This window comes from Bacillus rossius, chromosome 1 (genome assembly GCF_032445375.1).
Source record: "Bacillus rossius redtenbacheri isolate Brsri chromosome 1, Brsri_v3, whole genome shotgun sequence".
Classification (NCBI taxonomy): Eukaryota; Metazoa; Arthropoda; class Insecta; order Phasmatodea; family Bacillidae; genus Bacillus; species Bacillus rossius.
Genome location: NC_086330.1, coordinates 34625865 through 34642496, shown reverse-complemented (window position 1 = coordinate 34642496; position 16632 = coordinate 34625865). Strand labels below are relative to the sequence as shown.

The following is a 16632-nucleotide window of genomic DNA, read 5'->3' as shown; positions in this document are numbered from 1 at the left end:
ACAGAGCCAGCCCCCTCTAAGGGATCTGAGTAGCAACGACACGGAACCATACCTCTCACATCCCTGGGACCCCTCGGTCACCCAGTTACTCGTGATCCAGCCGAGGCCTATCCAACCTCTACTAGCTCAGCAGGCTAGTACCCGAGCATTAAGTAGCTCAACACTTCCACTCGTCAGCAGGGCGGGGACCCCTCGGAGTGTTCCTGCCAAGCAAGTTAGAAGAAAGCAGTCGTTCAGAAAGAATGCCTTAGTTGCCTGGAAGGGTGAAAGAGGTGGGTTGGGGATGCCTTCATCAGCAGCCACCTGAAGAGAAGTGGAAGGGCCCCTTAAAACTCAATTTGCACCCTCTCCCTCATCCTACATTCTAAGTCCTCTCTCATTTGTCACACATGTGCAGAGGTTCAGGAAGCTTTGGACTAAAGTGGCATACGTGACTCAGTTTATATAGGCAGAGCGTGTAGTTTTTCAACTAAGCTGTTCCCAATGGCAAGATGCAAGTTTTGCTATTATATTGTGACCCCCCACATTTAGTTTCAATAGTATTGATAAAAATCATTGCCTTATATTCAGGTAAATACAGAATATACTTTTAAAATATAAGATGTATGTACTTTAAATACTGTTTGAGATGCATGGTTGCTAAAATGTCCTAAGTAAGCCTACTAATTGGTGCTTGATTATAGTGTGCTGAAACAAAGAATGCCGGATTAAGGAGCACCAAGTGGAGCATCGAAAAAATGCATTGGTGGGGGATACAAGGGTAAAGTACAACCAGAAACCCCCCCCCCCCCCCCCTTAATTCACAGTAATGTCCACAATGTTTATCCACAAAAGAAAACTTATAGTATTTTATCCCAAAAGGAATAGAATCCACAAGGCTTTGGTTGAAGAAGTGATCTGACCACTAGGCCAACATGAATCAATTTTTCGTAGATAATAAAAATGTTTTCAAATAAATCTTAGTTTTGATACAAGGGCCTACAGTACGTAATTCATTCAATTCAAGACAGTATGTAGAGTAGTGTGTGGCAATTGGGTGGTAGCATCTTATAAATTTAAAAAATATATTAATACTATTAAGTTTTAATCACACTAAAATTAACATGAATTACATTTTTTTTTTTTTAAATACAAAATGAATCATTTTTTCAAACCTTACAATTTCACTTTGTTCAAACCTAGATGTTAGGTTTGTCTGACGTTTAATAAATTGTAAACTGTAATTTTATAAAGAGTATACAGTATAATCCCGCTGATGCGACCCCTCACGGTTCCCAGAAAAACGGACTTATAAACGGAATGGTCGCAATAGAGAATTCGAGCCAATTTTTACTCCTCCCCCCCCCCCTCCCCAATAAAAAATATCCAAATACATCAAATATTCGCGCTAAGTGAATTCGCGTCACGCGAGTTCGGCTATGCTAGCCGGCTGGTGGTTATTTTCGTTCAAAACGTGGCGAAGGAACTTGTGTGGATCAGGAAGAAAACATTCGGCTATAAACGAAAGATATAAGAACAATGCTATCCTGAAATGCTGTGACATGTTTTTGGAGTAGATAATCACAGCGACAGACAGACAGGATGCGCTGCGCTCCCGCCCTTGCCATCAGCGATGTTTATTTTGACAGCTCAAGCAATTATCTTTTCCTCGTCCCTTCGCAGCGTAAAAAAAAAGAAAAGAAAAAATGTTGGAATGCAGATGGAAAAGTAACTATGCAGTAAAATAAATATATTTACGGCCCTGCTAAATTTTTCTATTCAATAAAATTCGAGGTATTAGTGATTTTTCAGCAGAAACTGCTGTGTGACTAATAAACAAATTGTATCATAATAACTTAAACTTATAAAGTATTTATTAACGGCAAAGGACAGTCATATAAGCCCATAAAAATATTTATTTTACCGAGAATGGACTATACAACCTGGCTTTTGTCGCACACGGTGTGGGAGGGGAGGAGAATGCTGACAGTTTCTCACGCAGAAGGTTGAAATAAGGGAGGGAATGTGATGAAATGTTAGTTGGTAAAGTAGGGGGGGGGGGGGGGGGGGTGGTTTTCACAATGTTTGTGGCTCTGGGAGGGATGAGCCTTGAAGAATTAGCAGGGGATGGGAGAGGTAAGTGTTACGTCACATATGACGTCAAGCCGCCGGGCGGGTAAGATAACATGACAGCTGAGACGGCTTTTCGTGCGATAGTGGACGTGCCGAGCTCGGTTAGACACTGCCGCGTGGACAGTCAAGAGGGGTGGTATCTATTTTTAGCTGTCTTTTGTATGCCTGCCTGCTTACAATACAGCTCCCGCCAAGATAAACGTGAACAAATAGCGCCCAACAAAGTTTAACAGACTTGTTTTTCAGCCGATTTTACGATTTTACTCAAATTTTCGACTTTGTCTGTTAAAATTTTTTACGGTTTCTCAAAAAACGGTTGTATAAACGGAATAGACGCATCAGAGGGGGGTCGCTTCGGCGGGATTCTACTGTACTTAATTATTTCATGAAAGAACAAGGTATAGGGCATAGACTAAATTTTGCGTGGTTTATGATTTTTTTTAAGATTACTGGAGTTTAAGGGGAGGGGAGAAAATATTACATCCCAATTACCCCATACATGAATAAGTGGGTGAACTAAAATTTTTCATTACGAATGTGAAAGAAAGTACTTATGTGTATGTGTACTGTTTAACCACCAGTGCCTGTAAGTATGAGGCATTTGGGCCTTGAAAGTTTTGTCCACAAAAAGTAAATATATTGTTTATTGAATACGTACTTTGTTAAAGTGAAATTTTAAATACCGTAAAAATTTACCAAATTTAATTATGTATATTCAATAGTTCTAAATTATATTCATTTACATAATATCTATTTTTGACTTATTTAGTAACAAAATTTATATTACACCTATAAAGAAAGCAAAATATTTGATTACTTTTAAAGTTTCTGCCTTTGTTAAAATACTTCTGAGTTTTTTCTAAAAATGTTATATTGATTTTCTTTTGTTAATACAGCATCCAAATTTCATAGACGTTTTGAACCCAACAGTTGTGTTTTTATTTTTATTAAATTATTTTTTAAAAAAACTAAGTTTAAGAGAAAAACTCTTAACACTCAGTTATTTCATTAAAAGATTTTGAAGGAAATAAACTTGTGTGAAAGATGCAGTTCAAGAATATCTTTTGTGTCACCCAATCACCCCATTATTTTACCATGAACTTAAATTTAGATTTGTGATATACATCCCAACTACCCCATGTGGGGTAATGAGGTAATAACTATTTATTTTTCTAATTATGTTAGAAGGTATGTAAATTTTTTTTAAGTTATATAAATAGGTGACTACAAGAGTTTTATGAATAAAAATCTCAATTTAGAAAATTTTAATGTTTTAAGAAAACATTAGGGTATTTTCCCCAAGCATATCTCCCAATTCCCGCTCTCTACCCTACATCAAAGCACACGTGTCACGCACAGCCCCATAAACATACTTTTGCAAGTCGTCCAGCCTGATCTGCAGTCCTCCAGTCTCCTCCCTGAGAAGGCAGCCGCCCGAGAACTGCCCGGACAGCTGCCGCACGTGGTCCCTCAGCGACGTGATCACCACCTCCTTTTCAGACAACAACTCCTGGCATTTCTTCACCTGCTCCCTGCAACACCAGCTCCCACGTGAAACACATCACCAGCACAACAGCGGGAGGCCAGGGGCTGTGCTGTCTGCAATCTCGCTCGCCTCAAACCTGCTTCAATGGTTACCGTCCTATGACCAGAAAACACAGAAAAGTGTGAGCACCAGCTCCTAAAAGATATCAGAATTATTATTTTTTTTTTTTTAAGTAGGGGTGTACGGTACTGAAAACAGGTACATTTAAGTTTATCAAAACTCCGTCTGTATAAATTTATGCAACATATTTTCCCAGGGGGCATACCAACCAGTATACACAGCAAAAGCAGCATATCAAAAGGATTAATAAAGCTGTTCATGTGCTGCGTATCGGCTATCTCGAGTTCAAGATCAACTTACTCGATGTTCATTTGTTATTATTTTAGTTCCTGTGTAAACCAGTTTCAGATTCTGTGTGTGTGTATATGCACACACACATTATATGTGTGTGTGTATATATATATATGCGCCCTGTTGCTATGGTTTTATTTTCAGCTTGTTTGTCATTTTATTTTAATTTCTTTCCAGACAGCAGGGTTTTTCAGGCTAATTTTCCCTGTGTTTCTTAACTCCCGGAAATGGACATAAAGTGATTGTCACAGTTTGGACAATATACATTATGCTAAACTACGGTGGAAGAAAACTAAAAAGTTTGGTGTGTTATATAGCGCAACATGTTTTGTCTTGTGTAGTGTGGCTACAACCTTGAAGCAAAAAATATATCCTTTTTGAATAAAGAGTTATCAAATCAAATCAAAGCTGTTACTGATATTATGGAATAAATTGGAATTTCATGGTACCAGCAAAGTAACATGCGAGAAAGAAAGGTTTAATTTAAGGAACAGGATGTATATTGCAGAGCAGGGGCAACTCCAGGACGGGGCAAGTCTGGCAACCACCTGGACCCCAGAACCAATGGAGCCCCGCACCAACCCTTTTATTATTGCTACACCTGTATGTCAACTATGGTAAATTTCTAACGTCGCTGCTTTCCCATAAACAAGAGACGCCGTCAGAAACTAAGTCCGTCAGAAACCAAGTCCGTAAGGGACTCTGAAATTATTTGCAACCTAGTAGAAAAAAATACAAGTCCGCGAGGGACTTAGAATAATTTCAAGCAGAAGTAGTTTGGACTTAGATTATTTTCACAGAGTGAGGAAACTGAAGTTTTGCCTCGTCTGTAGAATAAAGGGAATTGTCTCGTGAAGGTCATGAGGCATGGAAGTGTTTAACTGGAGCTGATGGTAATACGGCAGTAGGGCAGTGTGGCAAGTGACGGAAGAGAGGTCGAGGTCAATTCGCAATAACGTAAATTATACCAACCAGCAGTACGTTGATGATTAGCGTGATGACTGACACGTCCGTAACCAACGTATCCTTTACGTACCTGGATTTGACTGAACATTACTCTAACTTCCTGAAAAGTGCAGGTGAATGTAACGACCAGTACACAGCTACTTCGTGGAGGCGTAGAACTACTGACGGGGCGAGTCCACATGGACGTCGCCAACTCCGTGGCAGGTGCTGATCCAGAACCACCCTGCCCAATAAACTGATATAACAGGGACGCTACCAGCGGGGTTGTCTGCTGAGTTCTCCAGGAGGCAGCTACCTACCAAGGCGAGTAAATAAAAGAATACTCGCCGCAATATTGGCGGGGCACCATAAAATACGAGTACTGCTGTCACTAGTCAGGAGAGATGTGAATAGAACTCGCTGCCTATAAGAAATGTGTGTGCAAGAACAAACAGTTTAGTGTAATAATTTGTAATATGGGTCTATAATAAGTAAGACTGAGACTTACACCAAGAAAACTGTTGATAATTTTAAAGTATTGTTTCCTTTAATCATATCACCGTGAGAGTGTATGTATTCAGAATTTATAAACTGTGTAACCGAGTTACAGGCAATATTTAATCTGTGTTATAAGTAATTTCATTTCAGTTGTCTTTGATTATATTCTTTAGCTTGTCTTATTTTAAATGGTGAATTGATATTGTTTGGTACCGTCAGTTGGGGTGAAGTTGACCAGTGGGGTGAAGTTGACCATTTTTATGAAATTTTTTTTGTTGGCCTGACACAATCCAGACAATGAAGATAAAAAAATTATGTGGTTATGTTTTAAAATCTAGGAGAGTTTCTCTTAAAAGAAGTGATTTTGAGACTGAAATTACAATTTTAGACAGAAATTTAGAAACAAATAAAAACCAAGAACTATTTGTTATGATTAATAATGTTGCTAATACTTTATTACTGCTGGGTATAATAAAAAAAATAATTGCAAATAAAATTGCTATGTTTGTTGATTTGAGAGGATAGAAGAGTAAGTAATAATAAAAATTGCCAAATAAATAAAAATTTCTAAGGTAAACTAATTTTATTGAAACTGTGCAGTTTCTTTAGCATTTTGGGGTGAAGATGACCACATAGTCATGTTCACCCCAATGTCTAGTAATTTATGTTGAGAAGTGTCTAATTCAGAAAACAGTTCTGCCTCCTTATAAACTAAACAAACGAGGCCATTATGTGTTCCAAGAAAAAGTGATAGCAGAATGAACTAGAATGGAAATGCAGTTCAATGTTTACTAACATATAGTTTCAATTGTTATTTCTAGTAGCTTACCTGTGGTTATTTGGTCTATTTTTTCTATTATTGTCAGGTTTACTTCACATATCAGTTAAATGTTTTGTTATGCTGTTTTCATAACTTGTAGGTTCCTCTATTTTAGGAAATAACCATCAGTCATATTCTGGAATAGCCTAAACGATAATGTTTGTAAAATATCAATTCAATTATTTTCCAGTTTTGTGCACAAGTAGTTTAAGTGAAGTCACCTGAACTATTGATAGGTAGGTAAATACATCTGTTCACTTGAGTTTTCATTATTGGCAGTCTAAATAAATAACACTTTATTTTGTTCTAAATTGTTTACATATTTTTTATTCCAGAGTAAAAATTCAAAATAAGATTTTTTTCTCAAAATAATTTTTTTGGTGTTTCTCTTACATATAATGTAGTCAACTTAACCCCCCAATTACATAAAAAATTTTAAAACATCATTAAAATATTAGGAATTTTTTCTTTCAGAAAACAAGTATAGATCTATACACATACATAGTTAGATAAATAAACATATTAAAATTTGGTAGCAAAAATTCATTATGAAGATGAAATCTGGTCACCTTCACCCCAACTGACGGTATGTTAAATCAAGGCTAGCAAAGATAATTAACGTAATTTTGAATGTGCCAAAAGCTTGATTTGTAAGGAATCTAATAATATGACGTTCGTAAAATGAAAATTGCTGTTTGCTTTGGAAAAGGGCATTAATTAAATTTGCGTAATTTGAATAAGTGATCCAATGTTGTTAATCTTGTTAATCTGTTCACAGACACCTTGGACACCTCTCATTGTGCTAGTCATCAAAGTAATAACTCAGAAGTTTGTCAAGTCTGATCATTCGTGTAATGAAGGGTGTGATGTTGTTACAAGTTTTGCCAATAAAAAAACTTCTATTTCACAAACTTTTGAACCATCTCTGAGATTCCAAACCTTGTCCCCCTGCCCTTCCGGACAGGAGGTAACAACACTAAGAAAAGCACTCTGTCACGAAGTCGGAACTGTCACTCGTCGCGTTAGTGGTCCAAGACGAGAAGAAAAATCATGTCTAAATCTTAGGCTGGTGAAATAACACCAGGCTATTGGTTGCGGCGCTGGGAAAGCGTGCGGGACTCTAGTAGGAAAGATTTTATCAGGATGAACAATGTGAAGTTTGTATAAGGAAATTTGGGTGAAAAATAAATTTGTGCCAAATATTACAATTTTGTGGCAAAACTTGATGCAAGCTGCAGCATGATCCTGTGGTTCTCCAGAGATCCTTAGGAATACAGCACAGCCGAGGCTGTTTTCTAAAACACAGGGATGTTTAACGTCAATACATAAAGCTAAGGCCAAGAAGTTTTTCTACACTAATTGATTTTCTACCCTAAATGTGCCTACTAATTAGGTTGGAAAATCAATTAGGGTGGAAAAAGTCTTGGCCTCAGCCATAACGTACACACAATAAACAACCCTGTCTTTTATAAAACAGTCTCAGATACACTATATTCCTAAGGATCTCTGTAGAACCACAGGATCAAGTGGCAACTAGTATCAAGTAAACAGTAGGGAAGTGAAAACAATTCGCCCAATGTTTCGTGGAAAACCGTCTCAGCTATGCTAAAATAGCACAAAATAAATTTACAAAACTATAGAAACCACGGGCGATAAGGCCAATATCTCATTAAAAACAGTCTCGGCTTCGTTAACAAAAAATAAAACATGGTGACAACCCCATCATTGCACAGGCTACCTAATGTAATCTTCAAGTGATAATTTCTTTGAAACCAGTAGGAATTCTGAAGCACTTCTTTCAGAGTAGATAGAGAAACATCTGTAGTGATAAATAAACAGCATTAGGATTTTTTTTTACAGACAAGCCGTGACGTTAGATATTTACCAATTAAATTGTAAGTGTCCCAGTTTTTTCATAAAAAAAAATTATAAAACTCCAAATATTTTACCTTTATATTTTTCATATATTCCAGGGCCCCCGAACCCCTTTTTCCTGAGAGCTATTCCACGCCACCCAGGCCCTCAATGAATGCTTTCTCAAAAATATTATGGCATCGAAAAAGTAAATTGCCCAGCACCCCACAAAGTCTAGGGCTCCAATTGTTGCAGTGGACTTGGAGATGAGAAGAGTACTTCCACCAAAATAAGCACACTACAAAGGAAAAAAACCTACCTCAAAGTCACTTCTTCATTAATTAAAAACTGAATTGTCTCAAGAGCATTCTTCACTTCACTGTCCTTTTCTTTTAATGTTGTCATAAGATTTTCATCTTGATTCCGCGGAAAAGCGTTTCTGTCATCACTGCCGTTATCAGTTTCATTCCAAATATTGAAAAATAGTTGACAAGTTGAACTAACAGAGTTTCTGCGTCGGCACACGGGGCATGTCTGGGTCCTGAAAGTAATAACAAGTAAATAAAAATGACTCGGCAACGAAACAAACCTGTTTTTCCCAAATATAAACTCAGACAATACGTACCTGCTGAACCATTCCATCAAGCAACCACGATGAAAAACATGACCACAGGTCGTGGCGGACAAATGCGAAGTAGAATCGAAAGATTGCAAACAAATTGCACAATAATACATCATGCAAACCAAATTTCGTAGCAACAAGATGTGTTTTTCTCAAATTTTAACCAGTATAGGTTCAGAACCACATATTTCGGGTGTCTTCGGCTTTCTGAATGTATACAATTCAAAAACCCAAACCACCCAATTCAATTCCTTCACTCTGCACGCGCCAGAAAGTTACGTCATACTATACCAAAGGGTAATGGGAATGGGAGAGTGAAGTAGTGAACACCTTGCTACGTGAAGGTCCAATTGTGAGGAACAAATTTAATGGAAACACATCTCATTTGCAAATCCTAAGACAAAATCCGCTGGTACGAGCTCCAACTCAATCCTTTCTCTTCTAAAATTTCGTAGATCGTGAAACGATGATCCTCGTTGATTTTTCGGAAGTTTTTTTAACTTTTTCGTCGTTTCGAGATGTTGAAGGGCGACCATAACGAACATGGTCTTAAACATTCATCGCACCACATTTAAAGCACACAAACTACTTGAAAACTTGTGTGCGCCTGATAGCATCCTCCTTGAAAGCCGGTTGAAACATTTGGTAATCTTTCGTTGCTGATTTTTTAAGCAGGAAACAATATTTCAAACAAGCTATTTGTTCTTTTAAATCTGTCATGACGACTTTGCAGGTGAAACACGAGAACAATAAGAGAAAAACAATACTACAATCAAACATCAACCTACATACTGATGTCGGCTGGGCAGCTGTTTAGTGAAGCTATCTACTAACCCCATATAGTGGGAGAACTCTCCACTATGTCTACAAATGGCAGCGTGCTCTCAGCCTTTCTTTTTTGGTACCTCTCATATGTAATCAAAATGTTAAAATATCTAAATAATGAAAGCACAGAGGTACTCCCTAAAATAATGGACTTTAAAAATTTTTCCTAACCTGCAAAATGAACAGGAGTATTTAAGTTGTTGTCGCCATACTGAACTCTCTGACACTTCGACCAGCTACAGGCCCCAGACGATTAAGACCAATACCTTTGACAAAGGAGGGAATAAATAGGTATCCTCATTGTACAGTAGTCTTCGCTTCCTGCTGGTCAGAGGCGGATGTGCGCGCTACTCAGAAGTCATATAGAAATTGACTCCATCCCTGCTGCCTGTTTTAAAATTAATGAATTTAAGTTAGGAAAAATGGGATTTTTACTCCAGGGCAGGGTTCTTTGCCTCGTGGCTGCATGCAGGGACGCGTCGACAAGGACTCCCCGGGCTGTTTAGGCCACCCAGGATGCCATATGATTAAAATAACACGTAAATAGAACTTGATGTATTAACATGTCACATGGTACACTACGTCACTTGATACAGAACGCAGTCACGTAACTGGCCGTATCATCGTCCACCTTCTCATCTCCGCACACACAGCCCTCGAATACTAATACTAACATCGCTACCGGAGGAAAGAGCCTGACCTGGAATTGTCCTGTAGGTCGGAAGAATCTGATACAGGAGCACTACTCAGATTAAATTAATATAGTTACCGAGGGTCCATCCTCGTGGTGGCGTGGGGCCACATAATGTTGGGCGCGGGCGCGACGGTACCAGGGCACGGAAACTCACTCGCGACCGCGGCAAGTCCCAGGAACTGAATCGTTAGTAAGTCACTGTTCACGTTTGGGGCAAAGTTCAATTCTCATTACAGAGGAATTATGGCGTGAAGCGCGGGCACATCGGCATGCTGCCCAAAACGATAGAAATCACGTAATACGCTAAATGACTAATAGTTGAATCACACACTTTTAATAAAGAACCGCACGACACATTGTACAGTCGATTTAGGGCCAGCCGTGGAGCGGATGAAAACGGCTTACAAGAAATTACCTATGGAAGCTACATGCTGGTTTTGGCGCGAAGGTTGAAGGCTCCACGTGTGCGGAGCTGCCGACCCTGGTGAGTGCTAGATGGTGACTGACGACTCTCCCTGGCAACCCGGCCAGGGAGGGTTCGATTTCCCGCGGAAAGTTGCAGAGTGCAGGAAGATGGTGACGGCTAATTTTGTGACACAAAAGCATATCAATTAAAATGTAATAATTATTCATGAATATTAAATACATAAAAAGTTTAAGTTATTTCTCCTAATGAAATTTGCATGTGCCCTATGTTCATAGTGCGCATTGCCACACTCGGCTGGGCACTCGCGCAACACAGCCGGCCGTGACTATAACGTCACGTCGTTCGGTGCACTGCCCTACCCTACTCTACTTGGCACGCACGGGCATGTTTGTTACACTTGAGCTAATTCGGCTGTTGAGGACACATAACGGCCTGTGCTCTCAGAGGGAGAACCGACAGCGGCGTCAAAATATATAGTGTTGACATCGTACGGCCGAAGGCCGCCCCAAAGCCCGACCTGCACCCGCCAGTACTCGGCTCCGCTAACGGAAAGCGCCCCTAGCCATGGCCCACCCGAGTCAAGTGAGCGGACCGCAGCCCCAAGGTAGAGAATAGCGAACCATTTCTAATTAGGCATGCAATGCACTCACCGTGCCTACAAAATTCCCCACACAATAATAACGTAATCAAAAACAATCAAAAGCCCCTAATTAATAAAGTGCGACGTAGGAGTGCCCGGCTCACTCGCGTGTAGTTCTCCGCTAAAACAGCTGTGAGTGCAACCCTTGCGGCCTTCAGCCTAATTTCAGTAGGGAAACGTGTGACGTAATTCAAACCACCCCAAATTAGCATTATCGTTCGCCACTGGAGTAGTTTTCAAGAAACAGACAGTCTCCAGCTTGACTCTAATATTCAAATTTATTTTAGACAAACTTATTAAATGTCATTTCTATAACATATATAGATATTAGATTAATCATTATGTTGTATTATGTGTATTTAGAGCCACTTAAAATTAGTTAGTTATATAGATTTTTACGAATAACGGAACTTTAGAAACTCTGGCGCGACAGGGAGCTTACCCCACCCCTCGCGCCAGGGCTGCACGTCAGTACAGCGCGACTCGCGGACCGGGACGGACGCACATCCCACGGGGAGCCAGCATCTCTTTGTTTCACCGAACGTCCATCTGGTAATTATAGTCACCACCAAAACCTCTTTTTAATACTCCCCGTGTGCGCCCGGTCCTTTTCCGGTGTAGGGCCTAACCCAGCCGCATCAATTTAACACGCCCCACACAAAGTATTACGTGGGGCCGTGCAGTATTCGGTACGGGCCGTCTCCCGCCACCCCAGAACTTTATTTAATCGCCTAGTGCACAGGCACAGGCTACCTTCAAGATTAAACGTGTTTTAATTTAGTAGCGAGCCGCGGTCCGCACAGGTGGGCCCGCGCGTCGCCAATTACAGATTACGAAATTAGCCGATGCTAATTGAACGCTCTCCCTCGACTGCAACTGGCGTGAGGACTTAAGTAAACGTACGTAGGGGCACGCAGGTGCCCCTCTCAGATAACGTGTGCAGTGTAATTGTGTACTTAAAAGCACCACAGAGTGCCGTTTTATCAAGTGTAATTGTAATCATAGTGTAATCAAAACTTCTACGTGTTCCGACACCCCATTGGCAGCCATGTACCGCCGAGTAAACCTCGCGCCCAATGTAATGAACCAGTGTCAATCGTGAACAATAAAAAGTCCACCCCGCACCCCCCGTGCGCGACGTGCGACCCGTAGAACAACAAAAACAGTGTATGTAAATTAACTTAAACAACCCAACCCAATCAGGAAACAAATTTCACCACCGCCGACGGTTCTAGCGGACCACGCTGGGGCAACGAACCCACGACCATCACACGGTTAGACACCGAGCTAGCCTGGCGCCCTCCCGGAGCAGAAAACGCTAAAAAAGCCAGCCACCCCGCTAGGACCTGCGCCCGATCTCGAACACGAGACCGCGGTTGACGGCAGTGTATCCAAAACAGTATAATCAAGAGAACAGTACTTGCAGAGATGTGAGATGTCAGCTGTGCTCAAACAGCCATCGGCAGAGGCTGAGGTACCACATTGTAAGGACATTAACACACTTCAGAGGAATATTTGTGATTCCTAACTGATGCTTGCTGGCGCCCGACAAACATATCACTTCCTAAGCTCAAACCCGGCTTAGCAGCAAGTACAACAGCAAAAAAGAAGGTTTGTGGCAAAATACAACATAAAAGACTAACTATTACTTTAGTAATAATTTCGGCCGAGCGATAGGCCAAGGGAAAGACATTTTGTAGACGAGATGACACAATTAATGAGACCTATCACCACCACCTGTGCTCACCCCATATTCAAGCACACTGAGTGCTAGCCAGCCCTTTTTACAACTACATTCCACCTCCCCAACAATATTAAGTTTCATCCTTCGGCCTCTTTATCCCAATTCGCCCCCTTCCCCCCCACATCTCAGAAAGTGACCATCCCTCACAAATTCCTTACTTACATCGGAGAGCAGTGAAAATTTTCTGGCCGACAACAGTTATTCACCTTTCGCGCGCATGGATAATGAATGAAGGATGAAGAGGAAACAGCTGATCGCGAATCACCAATAGTTACTGCCAGAAGTTCCTGAGAACAAATGACATGCTGTTGCAATGGGTGTGAGTCACTTTGGCGCCACTCCCGCTGCCTGTTTTAGCTTTTAATTAATTATTAGCGTTGTAAAATATCTCAGGGTTTTAACAGGGGTTCGGCCTCGTGGCTGCAGGCAGGAGCGCGTCTCGTTTCGAAAATTACCTGGGCTGTTTAGGCCACCCAGGACACCTTATAAATGAATGGTAAACGAGTTACAGGACACTGCACTTTATTCAGTATAGATACACTCATTCGTCCCTACACTGGCCGCGTCCGTTGTCGGACCGCTATGACACGCGTATCTCTATACGTGACGGTTTGCGCGACCAAGATGGATTGCAAAGTTATATCGAAAAACTGAAACAGTGGGTTCTCGTCCCTGTGAAAGGTTTGGCATGTAAATGAAACTGGTATTGCCCCAACTTAGGCGGGCTGGTAAATACGTAGAAAAGTTCCTATGTTCAGGATGGTTTGCAGTCTAGCCTGCAACGAAACATTAACGTTTCAGAAATTACGTGGACACGCCAACTGGAGACGTACACGTAAACGTCTTTTGCAAATGAAAGTTAGACACTTAAAATACACGTTACACTTTGCACAATTAAAATGGAGAAAGTTAAGAGACGAAAGTTAGTCAGTATTATTCTCAACACTTATTACGTAGGAAACTTCGACGATAACGATTAGTTGGCTAAAGAGCCGAAAATTACGTACCACTACTACGCGGTCCTTAAACTGGACATGGAATTACATATGAAAATAAAGTTCCCTATTGGGAAGAATTTAATAAATTAAGAGCCGCACGAGATATCGTGCGACTGGGTTGGGGTCAGCGCCGAGCTAAATAAACGATTTACAAAAACTTACACTATTGCTGTGCCGTCGTCCGGGGTCTCGGGCTCGAGTCCCGGTGTGGCTCCTAGTGGGAAAAGGCGGTTCTTGATCTGTGTTGTCCGGGTGGGCGCCAGACTAGCTCGTTTCTAGTCGTGAATTTGGGGTCGTGGATGTATGTGCCCCTGCGTGGCCCACTAGGGCCGGCGGCGGTGTTGCGGGAGATGATTTTAAATAAGAGACGTGGAGTTGAGGTGGTGGTGTCGTACCTTTTATTCAGAGGAGCGAGTCGTACACGATACAACACTCTACAGAGGTCCCCGGGGGGTTTTTACTTGTTATTCCGTGGCGCCTTATTGTTTGTGTTCCGCGTTACGTGGCCTCGGATGCTGTTATGTCTCAGACGTCTCACTGGGTACGTAGGTAACGTAATTTCGTAACACAAAGGCGGGACACAAAATACACTGAATTAAGGGGGCGCGTACAGGTTACGTGGCACTCGTTACTCGGGTAACGTAAGTTAGCAATACAAAATACGGGATACAAAAATACACTGAATTAAGGTGGTGCGCACAAGTTACGTGGCACTCGTTATTCGGGTAACGTACGTTAGCAATACAAAACACGGGATACAAAAATACACTGGATTAAGGGGGCGCGCACAAGTTACGTGGCACTCGTTACTCGGGTAACGTAAGTTAGCAGTACAAAATACGGGATACAAAAATACACTGAATTAAGGGGCGGGCGATTGGAGACGGCCAATCCCGTATGCAAATGTCTCGGCGCGGGTGTTGTGCCCACTGTGGTGAAACACGCACCGCAATTAAGTTTGTCCAAGTTCCCTTGCGGGTTTGTGGTCAGCGCCGTGCGCGTGACCTTAAACAAAGTTCCGTACGTTGCGGGAGACGGCCCGTGCCGTATGCTGAAGAGCAGCCCCGTTGACCAAGTGTGGTGCGGGGTGTCCTTAAGTTGATGCGGCCGGATTAGGTCCGGGACCGAAAAAAGGGACCGGGTACTCACGGAGAGGTTAAGTAATAAAAGGGGTTTTGTTAATTAGTGACTATATTTACCGGACGTTACTTTCAATGTAGACAAAGGATGTTGCCTCTCCGTGGGACGTAGGTCCGCCCCGGTCCGCGAGCCGTGATGAACTGCCGAACTGGCATGGCGTCCGAGGGAGGCTCGGCCTCTCTCGCGCCAGGCGTGACCTCATTACGCAAGACTCCAAACGGGTGTGTCTGGAAGAGATTTTATTGTCGCTAAAATCCTCATTTAATGTTTCAGGAGGAATGGGTACGGTTCTTCTCTTGTCTACTCAGGTTTCCGCGGCTTTGTCTTTAATTGCTGTTCGGGTCGCCTGACTCGGGTGGGCCATGGCCAGGGGTGTGTTCCGTTAGCGGGAGCGTATACTGGCGGGTGCAGGTCGGGCTCTGGGGTGGTCGTCGGCCAGACGACGTCAAACGCCCCCCCCCCTGTGAAGCCCGACCTTGCGCCGCTTATGGTCCCGCTAACATGGGGCCACCCCTAGCTCCGGCCGCTCCATCCCGGCGTGGTTCGCGGCTCAGCAGCTGGTTGGCTCCGCGTACTGGACCTGGTGATCAAGGCCGACTGGGCCAACGTGCGCGCCGCCCCGGTTGCCGTCGTGGCAGGCGTGCCGGGGGCGGCGTCGTGGCGCCGGTGTGGGGTCAGCGGCTGATAGGGTCAGCGCACTGGACCTGGTGAACATGGCCGACTGGGCCAACGTGCGCGCCGCCCCGGTTGCCGACGTGGCAGGCGTGCCGGGGGCGGCGTCGTGGCGCCTGGGCGGGGTCAGCGGCTGATAGGGTCAGCGCACTGGACCTGGTGAACGTGGCCGACTGGGCCAACGTGCGCGCCGCCCCGGTTGCCGTCGTGGCAGGCGTGCCGGGGGCGGCGTCGTGGCGCCTGGGTGGGGTCAGCGGCTGATAGGGTCAGCGCACTGGACCTGGTGAACGTGGCCGACTGGGCCAATGTGCGCGCCGCCCCGGTTGCCGTCGTGGCAGACGTGCCGGGGGCGGCGTCGTGGCACCTGTGTGGGGTCAGCGGCTGATAGGGTCAGCGCACTGGACCTGGTGATCGTGGCCGACTGGGCCAGCGTGCGCGCCGCCCCGGTTGCCGTCGTGGCAGGCGTGCCGGGGGCGGCGTCGTGGCGCCGGTGTGGGGTCAGCGGCTGATAGGGTCAGCGCACTGGACCTGGTGAACGTGGCCGACTGGGCCAACGTGCGCGCCGCCCCGGTTGCCGACGTGGCAGGCGTGCCGGGGGCGGCGTCGTGGCGCCTGGGCGGGGTCAGCGGCTGATAGGGTCAGCGCACTGGACCTGGTGAACGTGGCCGACTGGGCCAACGTGCGCGCCGCCCCGGTTGCCGTCGTGGCAGGCGTGCCGGGGGCGGCGTCGTGGCGTCTGGGCGG

The 16632-nt window shown here is 43.6% G+C and overlaps 1 protein-coding gene across 5 annotated transcripts in view; it reads right to left on the bottom strand.

Annotated features, from left to right (window-relative positions):
• The window catches only part of LOC134534229 (E3 ubiquitin-protein ligase TRAIP-like), a 61988-nt gene that overhangs the window by 33241 nt on the left and 12115 nt on the right, over positions 1–16632 (bottom strand). The window contains exons 1-3 of one of the 5 annotated variants that reach the window (XM_063372531.1): positions 8752–15668; positions 8446–8667; positions 3486–3644 (exon numbers count right to left, since the gene is read on the bottom strand). In XM_063372531.1, coding sequence (XP_063228601.1) covers positions 3486–3644; positions 8446–8667; positions 8752–8864 — 494 coding nt within the window. In that variant the 5' untranslated portion in view covers positions 8865–15668. Of the gene's footprint in view, positions 1–3485; positions 3645–8445; positions 15669–16632 lie in introns of those variants that run through there. The other 4 variants (XM_063372514.1, XM_063372539.1, XM_063372523.1 and 1 more) reach the window with 4 other exon arrangements.